At 41.1% G+C, this 15,703-nt stretch overlaps 1 protein-coding gene across 2 annotated transcripts in view; it reads left to right on the top strand.

Annotated features, from left to right (window-relative positions):
- The window catches only part of ANTXR2 (anthrax toxin receptor 2), a 118,392-nt gene that overhangs the window by 65,888 nt on the left and 36,801 nt on the right, over window positions 1-15,703 (top strand). For both annotated transcript variants that reach the window (XM_010575470.1, XM_010575471.1), the window contains 3 exons: window positions 137-232; window positions 4,251-4,418; window positions 5,680-5,760. In XM_010575470.1, coding sequence (XP_010573772.1) covers window positions 137-232; window positions 4,251-4,418; window positions 5,680-5,760 — 345 coding nt within the window. The remainder of the gene's footprint in view (window positions 1-136; window positions 233-4,250; window positions 4,419-5,679; window positions 5,761-15,703) is intronic.

The following is a 15,703-nucleotide window of genomic DNA, read 5'->3' on the forward strand; positions in this document are numbered from 1 at the left end:
CTTAGGGAACCTAAGTATCTGATCTTTCACACCTAACATGGGAAAACTTACTCTCTGTGAACTCTAGTAAAATATACTAAAAAGACACTGCTGGGGGAGGTATCTTTTTAAAGTAAATGTTATTTGAATTTGACAGGAAGAAGAACAAGAGCCCTTGCCTACCAAGAAATGGCCCACAGTGGATGCTTCCTACTATGGTGGACGAGGAGTTGGAGGAATTAAAAGGATGGAGGTTTGTACGATATGGAGATGCCAATTCACTAAAACACAAGCTCTCTGAGGCTGCAAATGGTGGAAACAAAGACTTTTAAAGTGTACTGAAAATACAAAGGCATAATGTGTGCTCCCTTCCCAGTGACATAAGCCTTGTAAAATTTTTTACCGGATCGAACAATTTTGACCTTGCCTATGAAAGAACAGCTTTCAGTAGTTCCATTTGACTGGAACTTTAAATAGCTGCCTGAAGACATGCTCTTTCCATCAAGCTAATGAGAAAGAGAGAGTGAGAGCCTTTTCTGAATGTTTTGGAAGAAATTACAGTGAAACATAAGTCCTCCAACTGTGGGCCAGCCAAATGCGCTGACAATGGTGACGCTAAGGAGAGGCTTGATCCCAAAGGAACTCACAGCGACAACAGTGCCTGTCTTTGAAGAGACATGATAGCATCATGTTAATTAAAACAGAATGAAAAATGTGCATCCTTATGGGCACGTCCTTATGTCAGATTTTATAGTAAAGTCAGCCTTTATGGAATTTGCAGAGCAGTTTTCTGCATTTTTTAACTTCAGTCTAGGAAACTGTCTCTGTCTGAAATACCCACCTAGGCCATATTGATCTATCTCGACGAAACTTTAAAGGTATTGGCCTAAGAGTCAGCTTTACTTGGGTTCTCTTTAAACGCAGCAGAAGAACATGCAAGTTTAAAGCTGTGTTGCTTACATGTGTTTCCTTCAGCAGTTCAGAATTGCTAATTTAGAAGAGCTTCAGACTTCAGAATAAGAAAATAGTGCAGTGCAGTGCTTTTCAGAGGCAAACTAGAAAATACGTTCCAACATAAAGAATTACAAGGCTGGATTGCTAACAGCAGCCATGATGAGCCTCCAGGAGGAGTTCCAGGAGGGGGTTCCATGGTTTAAATCGTTACGGTTTGTAAATGGGATCTTCTGCAACGAAACAGAAACCCGATAGATACCTCATGAACACAAGTAACATGAGTACCATAAAGAAATGCGTGTTCATCACATGACAAAAATACAGTATTTCCTCTTCAAAGAAGAGAGCAGAAAGTAATGATTAGGTTAGACGACTTGTTCATCTGTGCTAGGAATTTCGTGCAGAGCTAAGGGCTGAAGGTGTAAACCAGTTGAAGCTGCTGGCAACACCACCATGAGCTCTTGAAAGGTACCTCATTCTGTGGAGCTGTGTCTCTGTCCTTCTCTGGGACCTGGGAGTACTAACAAATTTTGGGGTTGGGCACTGCATCATCAATGCCTCAGCATTTGATAATGGAGCTTTACCTCTGTCCTGTAGTATCTGTAACAGTGGGCTGAGGGAAACGCTGGCTTAACAGCCCATTCCCAGCTGTTCGGACGGAGCGTTATCAGACCTCATACCTGTCACTGGCTCAAGAGAGCACGTTGCTTGTTTGGTGAATCAGGGCAGGGCAAGTGCACAAGCCAGAGAGAAAACAAAAACACTCTTAACGAGATGATGCAGGTGAGCGGGTCAAAGGGAGGTTATTCCTTACGCGGCAGTTAAATGTGGTTTCTGAGCTGTGGCCAACGAAAAACTTGCTGGATTAGTCATTACATTTCTTCCCTGTTTTCAGTTCATGTGGTAATGCAGTTGTCTGTTTTTGTGCTGTACTCTTCTGCCATTCTTCCGGCAGCTGCCTTGCATGGAGAAAAGGAGAGCATGAATCAGTAAACTTCCACTTAGCGCTCCTATCCTACTTCTCTTCGCTTACTATATTCCCTTTTGGGGCAGTGACACATTCACTCCTGCCTTCCCCACTAGCTTCACACCTCTGCGACAGTCCAGACTAATTTAGCCAGTGTTGTTCAGTTTTTCTAGATCTGTCTTTTGGCATTGCTTTAAAGTTTTGTGATGTCATTTCTAGACCCCATCCATTAAAGGCAGTAAGTTTTTATGTCAAAGTTGTGTTGTCAGACACTGCAAATTTTGGTTTCTTATGGGTGAAGTCAATTTAATCTGAAGGAGAAGGTCATTTTATCAGTAAGGAGTCCACCATCTATCTCTAAATGGTTTTAACAGTGTTTAAAATACATTTTAACAACCTCATATAAAACACCGTTAAAGTACCATTGATCACAGTGAAAGATACAGATGCATTTTAATGACTCAGCAGGGCCTACTTGGACATGAAAACCCATTGTAATATTGCAGACAGAGGATTCCCCAGTGAGAAAAAGAAATCACTAAGCAAGCCAAACAGTAAAGTTCAAAATAACAGAAAGGTTCAAAACAATCCCCCTCCTAAGATTCGATGGTCTGAATTTTACTAAGGTGAGTTATAGTATTACAGACCAAATTAAGCTCTGTCGTACTTTGCTGCTCTTGTTCTCTACATTGAGATCACAGTGGTAAAAAACACTTGGTGGTGCTGATAAAATGACAAGATTTTCCTCTAAGGTATTTAATTTTTCTGAAGGGGGCTAGACTACATACTTTCCTCACTTTCCATATCCGCACATTCTGCATATGGTGCTGGTAAGGATGAAGAAGTCAGGCTGCTTCCTTCTCTCGTCCTATGGTATAGTTATCCTGGCACATTATAGAGTGTCCCTACCAAGACCTGGAGCAGTCTTGTCCTTCCCTCCCTCCCTCTCTCCCTCCGGCTAGCAGAAGACGAGGGTCGTCTCTTTTTCCTGGTGCCCCTTTGCAGTGGGACAGTTGTTGCATGCCACTGTTTTTCTGCCTACTTTTCAAGTGCTTGAATTGGCAGGTAGCAAGCCAGAACTGACATACACCTACCAAGCAGTGTGCAGTGATGCTCTTAATTCTCTCCCTCAGGGTGGAAGGTCAGTCTTCTCTGCTTTTTCTTACTTGGATTCTTCTCTTTTCATGCCTGGCAACTCCAGTCAGGAGGTCCCTGAAAAAAACAAGTACGTTGGTGGAGTCCTGCAGTAACGGTTAGCTATTTCCCAGTAACGGTTCCGTGACTCATCAGCGTGTCACATTTACCCAAGATGTAATGTCAGAATTTAATTTCTTGGGTTTAAGTGTATCGGATCCTCCTTACAGGCTAGATTGCAGCAGACGGCATGATTTAGAAAGTCTTGCACTGAAAATAATCCAGGCCAGTTTTACTAAGAACTTTCAACTCCAGCCATAGCTTTTAGATGCTCTTTTTGGATGATAAAGTAGCAGTCTTGGCGAGGTTTGTTTCTTTGCACAATGCAGCAAACATCCTTGCTGAAATGGCTGCATGGTATTTCCAATTACAAGATGAAATAAGATTACTGTAGCAAGACAAATCATCTCTCTTGGAGGGAAGGTTTTTTCCTGTACTTCCTCTTTACAGCATAGTTAAGTACAACCTTTTATGGAAGTGGAAATATGTGCTTGTGTCACCACCAGCAATAATCCAGGTTTCCTTTCTCTTTGAACCCTTTGTATATATTTTATATACTTGTGGCAGTGATAAAATATACACTGCTACATGTTTTACATTTACTTATTATGCAGGTTAGACTGCTTCATCTGCGTTTTCTCCAGTATGTGTCTTCTTGCAGAACTACTTGAAAACCTGAGCAGTTTCAAGGAGCTTCTGCTAAAACTTGCTCAAGTATCACCTTCTGTCTAAATTGGGGTTCTCAACAAACATGCTGTGTTAGGAAATCTGGGGTGACAAAAGTCAAGGCTTTCATCGGTGCCAGGTTAAGGTCTAGTATTTTAGGATAAAGCAGAACTGGAAAATATCTTTTTACATCATTAATTAGAGAAGATTTCCCAGACTTCCTGTCTCCTATACAGCCTGTGTGATGCACAGCAGAATTTTCTTCAATATTTCTCTTGACTTTTCACTACTGAGAGACTCATATTTACAAATGTATTTAACTAAGAATGCTTGTCATCAAAAATGAAGAGGGAGCATTTTCCTCAGTACCTCCCCTCTCGTTTATTCAGAACTTCGTCCAAATGCAAACTTCTTCTGCTACTGTTATTTGCAACAGTTTCCTTGTCCTTTGCATACAGTGCATTTAAGTCTGAACTCTGGCTTTCCTTAGGTTCGCTGGGGTGATAAAGGATCCACTGAAGAAGGGGCTAGATTAGAAAAAGCAAAAAATGCTGTGGTGAAACTCCCAGAAGAACCAGAAGAACCTTTTCATCCTAAACCACCTAAACCAAAGCCTACCTCACCAGCCATTCAGGAGAAGTGGTATACGCCAATTAAGGTAATCTTTTTAGTCTTCAGTACAATATAATTCTGTACTAAAGGCTGGATTTTGTCTGCCTTACCAGTCTTATGCATGCTGAACTGTACATTATTTTTTAAGTAGTCCCATTCAAGTGTAACGTACTATTCTCAAAGCGAACACCTACTCAGGATGAATAGCAGGAGCAGTTTTCAGCTCTAAATGCAGTACTTCATCATTACTACCACATTCTGTTAACCTTCCCCCAAAAAGGGACATAACATACAGTAAGAGTACTAAAATCTACAGGGGCTGTATTGGCATTTGGTGTATCTCAACGTGTATGTAATTAAGCCTAAAACTACACAGTTTGTAGCTGTTAAACTAAGTTTTAAACACACATACTCATTACCGTCCAAGAAAAGCAAAAAATTATATAAAACAATATAATGCAAAAAGTCTGACAAACAAGCAAAACATAATAAACGGCATAAAATAAAGGCATTTTCCTCTCTAGTTGCCGTGAGTCACTTGCAAACCTGTAACAAGCTCTTCATAAAAACCGAAGATGGGCCCATAAATACCTTGCTTTAAATGTGTAAGAGCAAAGAATACACAGGTTTAGCTGGGAGTACAGATACCTCTATTCTGTCTTCACAACTCCTTACAAGTCTTTTCTGACCACGAGAAGGTCCTGAAGGCGTGTTGTCCACACGCAGGCGCAACTCTGCAACCCGTTCGTGCGGAGCGGGATGCTTCTGACAAGCATCAGAGCTGCTATGCGTGTTCTGCACAGGCAGCCTGAGCGCTCGCAGTGAACCTGCTGCATTTGCTACATGTGGGACTTAAGCACAGTACGAATCAGCTGTATACTGTGTGCCTAGCACGTCCGAGGCTTCCCAAGAATCATGAACTTGCTGTATATGTGCTGTAAAAACAAACGCATTTATGTGGGAGAAATCCCAGATGGACATGTGGCAATTCAGCCCAAAATATTGGCAAATAAACATATTACTTCTAGATTGCTCGGAAGTAAACGTGGGTTTGGTCATAGCCACTCCGCTCCCAGTGGAGGTGAGAGTGCAGTACCTAGCATTCACTGATGGGCAAGAGCAGCACCACAGCTGTGTGGCGTGGGTGACACAGCCTAAGTCTCTACTTTGCTTATCCGGCTCTAAGGAACTGGTTCTGCCAGTAAATTTCTCTTATGGATCTCCTTGGACAGTAACTTACCAAGCGTGGTGTGCTCTCCGTTGACTGATTTTATCGTACTGAAAGTCCTGTTGCTCTGTTACCACAGGGTCGACTCGATGCACTGTGGGCGCTGTTACGAAGACAGTATGACAGAGTCTCTCTGATGCGACCACAGCAAGGAGATGAGGTTTGTGCATGGCGCGCGTATCCGCTACGGTTGGCAAAAGGGGGGCATGTTACGGCGAGGCTTTAGCAGCTGCTGAACGCTGGTAATTCCGTGACCTTAACTAAAGAAAGCACTGCAGCCAAAAGAATGGCACAACAGGAAAAATAACGCATCGGGGAAACAAAGTGCATTGAAAGATGCATCACGCCAGCCCAGACATGTTGCAGAAACACGGATCTCCTGAAAGCAGAGTGAAGGATTCTGTGTTTTCTGTGTGTTCAGCTGGAAAACAAAAACATAGCACACGCATCATTCATTATAAACTCTCTGTAACAAATACCCAAATCTTTCTTTTAACCAGCCATTTGTAAGAGTAGAGTCTCACAATCAGAATACTAAAACCATATCAAACTTAAGTGACCAACAATAACTTTCATGCAAGTTGCTTCACACAGCTTTGCACTTCCACACCAAAAGCAACTTTCACAGAAAAAAAAGGAGAGCAAACTTCTTTCTCAGACAGTCCTTTCTTCTAGAACACTCATGACCCACGAAAAAGTGGCCTTCACTACAAACACTGCTACGACTGGGAAGTAGAGTTATTTTTTGAACCCTTTATAGTGAAGCTAGACTGTGTATTTCTGGTGGTTACTCCTTAAGAAAGTATTACTTCAAATCTTAGCTTTTATCTCAGGAACTGATTTATCATCAAGGTATTTCAAATCTACTGGGACCATTCAGCTTCCTGTTTGTGGCACATCGGAAGAGACATAGGATTTCCTCTAAATGAGACAGCAACTTCTTCTCAACAAACCGGCCCCAGATGGGCGCGCCAGATTCTCTCGTACCACAAAGCAGTAGTGTGTGAGAACGCTATTTTTGCAACATACACCATGAGCATGACATAAAAGGATTAGAGGGGCTAAAGGGAGGGAGTTACCTTTGAGAGAATGAGAGGTAGTCGGTATTTGGATTATTTTCCTGGGATGAGGTTTGGTACTGATCTGAAGGAAGAAAAGGTGAGATTTAATTAAGGCAAGGACGAGTGTTGGAAGAATTAGAATGACCAAGTGCAGTGCTGCAAATAGGAAACACAGTCAAATACTAGCATTATAATTCTAGTTGTTACGTTGGCAAGTTATTTACTGTTTGCATGAATGGTGCGCGTTACATGTAGCAGAATTAACAGTAACAAATCTACGTACAAAATATACAGTACAATACAGTTTAACAGGTAAATTCAATGTAAATAGGAACGTAGAAGAAATGATGCTTGAACAGGCCAAAAACCTGTCAGTCAGGCCCTGTTTTGAGGATTTCTGACCATAAAGACAGGTAGTTACTGTAAAAATTGCCTGCCAGAGAAGGCTTTGCTGAGCCACTGTGAAGTCAGGCATCCGCCTTCTCTGGACTCGATAGGAAGACATTGACCAACATCTTGGTTTATGAAAAACAGAGAAGTAGCTCGCTAATCTTCAGTATACCCACTGAAAAAAGGAGTAGAATTTGTACTGATGAATAAAATCTAAACCAGTGGTCGTTAAGGTGTGACCTGTGATACTGTAGGAGTGCAATTTCTGTCTGGCACGGTATTTTATACCTTCGGGAAGAAAAATTTTTATACTTGTTCATAACTTGCTAGGTAGAGATTCCATGCTGTACCCCTGATGGGTTTAAGTCAGTGAACGGATGAGCAGTCACATGTATGTACAGCGAGACAGGCATACACACTTACTTCAGAAGCACTGTTATGGTAAACGGCAGCCACATAGTTGTTTTGTTTTGTCTTCTTTTTTTTATTGTTTAAGAACTTGGTAGTTCACATTAGTAGAAGAATTCACTGCTGAATTCAAGTCCTTGATCAAATAATTGAAATTGAGGCATGAAGTATCAAAGCAGAGCGAGTGAGCTTTTTCTTCCTTCTCTCTCTCCTCTCCCACTTCTGCCACATTGCCAGATAATGCTGAGGGTGGCCCAGTTTGAGGGCTGCACGCGGCTGAGCCAGGAAGCTTTGATTGTGGATGGAAGTCCTTCGAGTCATAAATTTTTCAGCTAGCAATCCGTGAGGTTAGGGAAGCTTGTACAGGTGTGAGCTAGCACGTTGTCGCCGACATCTGTTTAGAGCGGATGCTCAGGTCCTCGGCAGCCTGCAGCGAGGCTGCAGGATTGTCAGCAGATGTAGTTAAGAGTGGCAGAACAGTTTTGGTCTCACATTTGCCGCCTGGGGGCTGAAACACTAAAGGTAGAGTGGGGGTGGACACAGCTGCGCTCCCAAACATGCCTCGGGCACAAATAAAGAGATCTAATATAGTTTGACTCTGTTGTGGTGGGGAGATGAGGACAGAGAGCCACTTCAGAGACAACTTAACGCTGCAACATCTGCCGCTAAGTTTCCAGGGAGTGACAGGGGACAGCAGGTACAGATCGAAGTCCCCACATAAACAGCCTCCATTAAGCCATGAACTCTTTTGAAGGGCTCCCATCAAACATAGCGGAGTCCGCAGCAGGAGATTTTGTTTTCAAAGCCATGTTTTGTTTTCTGCGCTAACAAGATAATTTATAAATGATGCATTACCCTGCATTCATACTCCTATTGATACTTTCTTTCCTTTTTTTATTAAGGGGCAAAGAAGAATGAACCACAGTAGTTTTGGGGTACTTTCATAAACCAGTTAACTGTCTGAGGGTTTTAACTGAGGTTATGGCAACCGTCAGTCCACAGCGTTACATTCCGCTAGGAAGCGGAGCTGAACGCGTGCACCGTTATGGTGTCACTGCAGAGGAGTGTCTGCCATTGTTTCTGTACTGGAACACCTCTTCCAGGGAGCTTGTTACTGCATGAGAACAGAACTTGGCACAGGTTCGCAATGCGAGCGTTAGGGTCCTCCTTTTCTCTAAATCCTTGTGTTTATTTTCCAGTTTGCAGTTTAGCACCTAAAGCTAAGCATCTGGGTTTTTCAAATTCTTTATGTGACCTTGCTGCTTTGTGCAATTTGATAGTGGCCGAGATTCTGATCCTGTTACATTTATGCACACAAATGTCTTTTAAGTCCACAAATAGCCTGTTTGGCCCTGTCAGGATGCAAATATGTATGACTGGTAAAAGGAAAAAGAATCTATAGCTAATTCCAGAAGAAATTCTACAGTAGAACTATAGAATACTTCCAGCTTTTTTAACGTTACAAAACAGCCTAATAAAAAGGAAGACACCTTTACTTGTTTTTAATTTTAAGCCTATTAGCATTTACCTGCTTTAAAGATTCTTTTATAATAATGGCTGCAGAGTTAATACAAACATCTGTTTAACCTAATGTTGCTTTGTGAGCATCTCTATGTTATACAAAATAATTATATTCTTCATTGTAACTCTGTTACCATCACACAATTTACAGTTAGAAACACTTGGACAGTATTATATTCTCTGAGATGAGGCCCATGTTATTGTTCCCTTTGTGTTTCTTCAGTAATTCCTACGATGGGCACAGGCAGAAAATACTAAATCTTTAGCTTAGTCTGTCAATTGTAGCGTGGAATAGTAATTATTAGGAGGCTGAGGCTTTAAGTGCCTTGCAACTGAGAGAAAACTCGCTGTTCTTAAACAAAAGACTAACTGCAGTGCCTAGGAGTACCCCAGCCGTCAGTTCCAACAATGCTTTCACAGGGTTCGACGGGCAGTTCATCACCTACCTTTGCAGCAGAGCTGCCCATCTGCTGGCACTGTTACGAGCCTAGTGCTTTATAACTCACTGAGTGATGTTTGCTTGCCTACAGGGTAATAGGAACAGGAACGAGACTGGTGATGTCAGGATTATTTGGTTTACTCCTGTATTCTCTAAAACCAGAACTGTTTGTCCATTTTCTAACCAAGGAGGACCGCCTTCAAGAAAATGAAGGTGACTTGGCTTGTTTTTTAATCACTGCAAATGGTTGAAATGCGTAGAGAAATAACAAGTTACAGTTAGAGAAAGATTACTGTGGCTACTTAGTGCACTTTTTGGTTTAAAACTTCTAAAAATCAAACTGCGCCTAGCAGTAATTCATATTACAACTTAAGACTCAGTTCACTGGAGCTCCCTGTTGAATGATAATACGGTATAGCACATTTTTGTGGAACATGGAAATTATTATGCTCAAGAAATTGTTGACTGAGGGTTTTGAAAAGAAACTTTAGTATTACTCATATAGCGAAGTTTATGTTTATGTTGGATCTTCTAAATTGCTGCAGTGGTAAGAAGATGCAGAACTACTTATGAAATGTGTGAGATTAGAAGGGAGTTAGAGCACCTCTTTTTCTTAAATGTTTTCTGCCAAAATATTCCTTCTGCCTCTTCTTCAAGTAGGAATTTGTGTAGACCTGAGAGCTAAACTGGAGCCAAAGTTTTTCTTAAACTTCCAGAATAGACCCATATTACTGGTAAAATTATTAAGTTCACTGTTACAGAAAGTGGAAGAAAACATTTTAAGAGCATTCATTTCAAACTGCCCTATTCAGATTGAATTCAGAGGTCGGTCTCCAACATAAAGCAATGCATCCCATTGAGCAAAGCACTGAAATAAATTTCAGAAAAACAGTCGTCCCTTGGCCTGCCTACAAGAAGAAAGTCTTTTTTGGAGAGGATGCCTGCCCCTTTTGTTAAAATGGTGAGCGATAGCCAAGAGATAAGCACGATTATGAATTATCAACTTACTAGAATTTGCTTGTGCTGAAGACCCAGAATAATATTCTGCAATTAAAACATCCACATAGTAGTACTTCCTCCAGAAGGATGCTCACTGTAAATGGCTATCACAGCTTCACTTTGTTAAAACCAGGTTGCAGGCTACCATCCAGGAGGGTCCGGCCTGTTTGCCTTTTGGGTGCCCCATCCTAGCTAGAGTGGTTACCTTAACAGTTGGATTTGCTAGCTGTCAATCAACGAAGGCAGTAGTAATCATCGTTATTAAAAGGCGATGTTGTTCTGGTGTTAGGAGAAACAAGGATATTTTCCCATCTACGTAGGCAGTCACTTTTGGCACTCCCTCACTTTGTGCAGATGAGTGCTGTTGCTCTTTTTAAAATGAGCCTTCAGAATTCATTAGCGTGAGCATGAACACTTGTATGAATGAAATAGTAGAAAGAAAGATACCTACCTGTCAGTTTTAAAGTCGTGACATTCGTACCGATTTGACTAGTACTCCCACAGACTAAAATGGACAAAGTGGCTCTGACAGACCTTGCACGGGTCCTCAGCCACACGTACAGTGTGCTCATGAGCACGGTACTGCCCCACCGATGTTGTTACCATTGCTGTTGGATGACAGCAGGCTGTATGGCTGGATGATGGTCCTGATGGAAGTACTGTCATGCCAACATAGGATGTACTTTTTGTGAAGCCATGATACACTTTAATAGAGCATTTTAAAAAGCTGAGCTGCCACCAGAGTGTGCAGCCAGAAGAATTCTTGCTGTCTTTATTAGTTTACATACAGCTGTCTGAAAGATGAGTGCCTTAGGCCTCCTAACATGGAACAAATACACCATACCGTGCATCGCGGTAACTTAAGCTGTGCTGGCAGCACGGGGATAATGCCTATTAAGAAAGAAAAAGTCAGTCTTTCCTGGGTGGAGTATGAATTTGTTACAGCTGTCAAATACCTTCTCTGCCACCCTAAAGAGCATTACACTTCTTCCCCTGCTCCAAGCTGTACTAAAGGAAAACATTTAATTTGGCAGTGCGTTTTTTTTTAATAACTGTTTGTTTCGTTAGGCATGATTCAAAAGGGAAAAAATCAAATTTGTTTTCTTAATTCCTCAAAACATCTTTCGTATGGAGTGGATTGCAATAAAACCAGTTATATTTAATCACTACCTGGCTTCCAGTGAAGAGAAGGCAGTATGTATCTAACCAAACCCAGTCATAAAACACAGCTCCCAGCTTGGGCGCAGCCCTTACGTAGCTTATGTTAATGCTGGGTATCTCATTAGTCCAGCTTACAGAGAGACTGGCTACCTTCAAGAAACAGCAAAAAGAAAATTGACAGGTTCATTCAGTAGCTACTGTCCAGAAGAGACGTGACAGCTTTAACTGTCTTGGGCGTCCAGATTTATGAACTGGTCCTACGCTCCTAACCAGATTAGTTCCTTTTCCATTAACTGCTGAAAGTAGGGCAGCTGTCCGAGCGGCTGGCTGTAAATTCGATAATGTCTGCTGTGTTAATCTGTAGGCTTTTCAGATGAAGAAGGCAGCAGATAACAGGATTAAAGTTTCACGACCCAGGGTTTTCACAGCCCGAGACGCGGGCATAGGGGGATAGAGAATGACTTCTGTCATTAATCTTAATTGATTGCCAAGAGGTTTTAATCTGGGTTATTAATTAGGAAGGTCCTTAACGCACTGTCTACATATCAACATCAGATGCTCTTTTGGGACATATGGCCTATCTTATATTTACATTCACACAATTTACACATACGTACATTTCTGTATGACTAAATTCTTATATGTATATATGCATACAAATAGCTGTAGAAGCATCACACACTCTTTGGCAAAATGTGATGAAAATGAAAAAAACCACTTTGCACAAAGGTTAAATTTCCACACAATAAACACGTATACCTCTATTTATGTTGATAAGTATGTTAAACCATTTTGATTATATATGCCATTTATCTAGATTCTTTCAAATGGAAATCTTTGATTTGCAGATTTAAGTCATGTTTACCTAAAGTGCAGCACATGTCTCCGTGTGCCTCTGGCCATTCAGACACATACAGATCGCAAACGGAAACATTACCATTTTTATCTTTCACAGTTTCAATGAGTTAATGTTCAGGCCTTCCCTCTTCCCTTTTTTTATTTTTAAACAAGTTACTGTTGGACAGCCAGAGTGGACAGAGGTGCAGCTATCCATAGCTGCAGCTACGTAACTATGTGATAAATCCCAGTAATGCTGCTTTGACATTTACCAAAGTACTGTTTGCAGGAGGAAATATTAAATTATGATTTGAGCACTTAAACTAGGCAAGAAAAGAAAACGCTGTGACAGAGTCCTGGCATTTGAATTTTGCGCAGATTCGAACTGTGCTGCAAATTTCTGCAGTCTTTCCTTTCTTTACAGAACATTATTTACATGATTAATCCCATGTATGGAAATGGAGCCAGGGCTGAGGAGGCCTTTTGTTTTAAGTCCTCTGTGAGTGACAGCAGAAGATTCCCATTTATGGCTAAGTGTGCTGGGCCATGCTGTGTCCTGCTTTCCAAAGCAAAATGCAAACATTATAAGAAGGCAACCATTTAGTTAGTAAGGAGCTGAAAATTCTGCTCTTAAAGTGTCCACAGCAAGTAAGAATGGTTTGAAATACTTCAGACTAGAGAGGAGGATGTAACTGCTGTTTTTTAGGAAGAGGAAAAAAAGGCCATAATCAGGGAGGACTTACTGACAACTGAGTCCAAGAATTTCCCAGTTTTTCCTGGGCAATAGAGATCCATCACTTGGCTCATCTAAAACTAGACTGTACCAAGCAGCTGTAGTGCTGTAGGGATCTCTGTCAATGGAGAAGGATACAAAACAATCTGAAAGCTCATGTCATTCTTGGGTATTGTGTTGCCTCTTGAAACTGTTATGCACAACTCATGCTCGTTTTCTGCAGTAAATTGCTTTCAGTCTTCCCTAAGTACAGATGTGTCAACTATTGCACCACCCCACAGGGGCATCCCACAAAAGCACCCACCTGCCAAAGACTTGCTGTGGTTTTCTGCTTCAACTTGAATTTCATAGGAATTAACTGATGGCCAATTCCAGAGTACTTTGGCTCTTAAAAAGGAATTAATTTTGTCTCTTTGCTAAGGTATTTATGAGAGTCCCATCTGTGGAAGACTGACAGCTTATGTCCTACGTCTTCTTACTCTTGCAGCATGTTCATCTCTAGCAGCCTGTATAGCTTCATTCAGACTAGTGGGCTATGTGGGTATTAGTAAAGTCCTGCCTTGTATCAGTCATTGAGCAGCCACTTGAATCAGTCTGTAATTTTTCACTTTGCATCTGAGATGCTTCTGCTGAGAAGGAACAGCCTAGTAGCAACAGACGTCCCGAGAAGGTGTCTTACTGATTTGGCAGATAATCCACTGTTGTGGTGTCTTAGGAGTGCTGTCACTGAGTCGGGAACGCCTCCACGTTTGCAGATTGAAGAGGTCAGGACTTGATTTCAGACAATGGCATCATTTCTTCCACCTCATCAGAAATTTGAAGTCCAGGGATGAAGTGACTTTAATGACCGTGTTTCCTTGACATAGCTCTGTGCCTGCCTTGTCCCTACGAGTCACAGATAAAGAAGTGGAACTAAAATAATTTGAAACCACGTTGCAGGCCACGAACACCAAGAGTGGATGGGAAGCCCTCCCATTGCTCACGCAGAATCAGCAAAGAATTTCCTTTGGCTGTGTACCCCCGTGAGTTTGCTTTTTGACCACATTTAAATGAAAAGATTTTATCTGGAGCAAAAATAATGCATTAACCATTAAAGCTCTCACGGTCCCAAAGATTATTAGGAATAGTATAGTTTATTGCAGATGGGATTCTCCTTAGCTATAGAAGTGAAAGGTCCTAGCGTTCTTCAACAGTGATCCAGCATGTTTTAAAAGATTCAGACTGTGATTTCACTGCCATTTGGAGGAGATCACTACAAATACTTTATATAAACAGAGACAAGTGATGATGGAAATCAACTGACTAGGAACTAGAGAGGCTCTGGAACGGGAAACTTGGTGACAGAATCAGGTGAACAGAAATAGGCTAGTTTTCCTTTGACTTCACTGGGCTCTAATTCTCTAACCAACAGGAAAGGGTTGTGAAAACATCTCAGAAAGACTATTTTTAGAAAGTGAGAGTCTACCTATCGCCTAGAAGGTGTTAGTGTCACCTGCAGGTAGCTGTGGCAGCCTAGACCTCAGGGAGACTTACTTAGGATGAGTTTATTAAAAGCTTGTGCTAAATTGTAGCTAAATGAGTTCAGAGTATGCTCAAATATGCCCACCCAGATACTCATTGTACCAATAAAAAAGCCTCTAAAGCCTGAAAGCAGTTGCACGTGTTAATCATTTCACGCATGCAAATTTTCTCATTAACTTTAATACAACATTATCGAAAAGAAGGCGGGGTGAGGGAGCTGTTCCGTTATCTTGACATTGATTGCATGGCTTTTGCTAAAGCAAGGAATGAACAAGAAGATAAAAAGTTGGGAAGGACTACAGCACACATGTTGCTAAATGTGACAATTGTATGTTAGAGGTGGACGGTGGGGAGAAAAAGAAGAAAAATGATGAAAATTATATTTATTGCTTCTGATCTTTATTCCAATAATTCAAAATGGTTTTTGTTCTGAAATCAATTTTTGCATGTCTAAGTCCATTATGAACTATAGATCCATAAAGAATTAATAAAAACCCCCAAACACTTGAGTTATTAGCATTTTAAAATGACTGAGTCTTCATAAGCCGTAATATTTTCTGAAGAACTCAGCTGCAATATATTTATGGAGTGCCTTCAAGTAACATACGCCTCTCATCTCTGCCTGTTTGTATGCTTTGTCTAAAGGGGAAATTGCCGCCTAGTAAATGAAGTGACTGTGCCATATGTTGCCAAAGCCCGTTACACTTTAAGGTTCCATCCATAAATTAGAATGTCTCAATACATTTGAGTTTTGTCCCTCAACAGTGTGACTTAATGGCACGCCCTCAGCCTTAACATTTAATTTTAATATTGAATGTGGTGCTTGTTGATGGCTTGTGTCACAGCCTTCATGCAATTTGAACACAGTCTTAAAAAAAAATTAATTCAATTACAAGTAACGGAGTTATTAACGCTGCTTCGTATCACTAAGTATATATGGATGCATATGATTCTGTTCTTCGCAAGTCACTCTGAAATGAATTTTGTAACTTCTGATAACTGTGGTGGACAAATGCTAAACGAAAATCAATCA

The sequence above is a fragment of the Haliaeetus leucocephalus genome, unplaced genomic scaffold (genome assembly GCF_000737465.1).
Source record: "Haliaeetus leucocephalus isolate CR32 unplaced genomic scaffold, Haliaeetus_leucocephalus-4.0 Scaffold484, whole genome shotgun sequence".
NCBI classification, from domain to species: Eukaryota; Metazoa; Chordata; class Aves; order Accipitriformes; family Accipitridae; genus Haliaeetus; species Haliaeetus leucocephalus.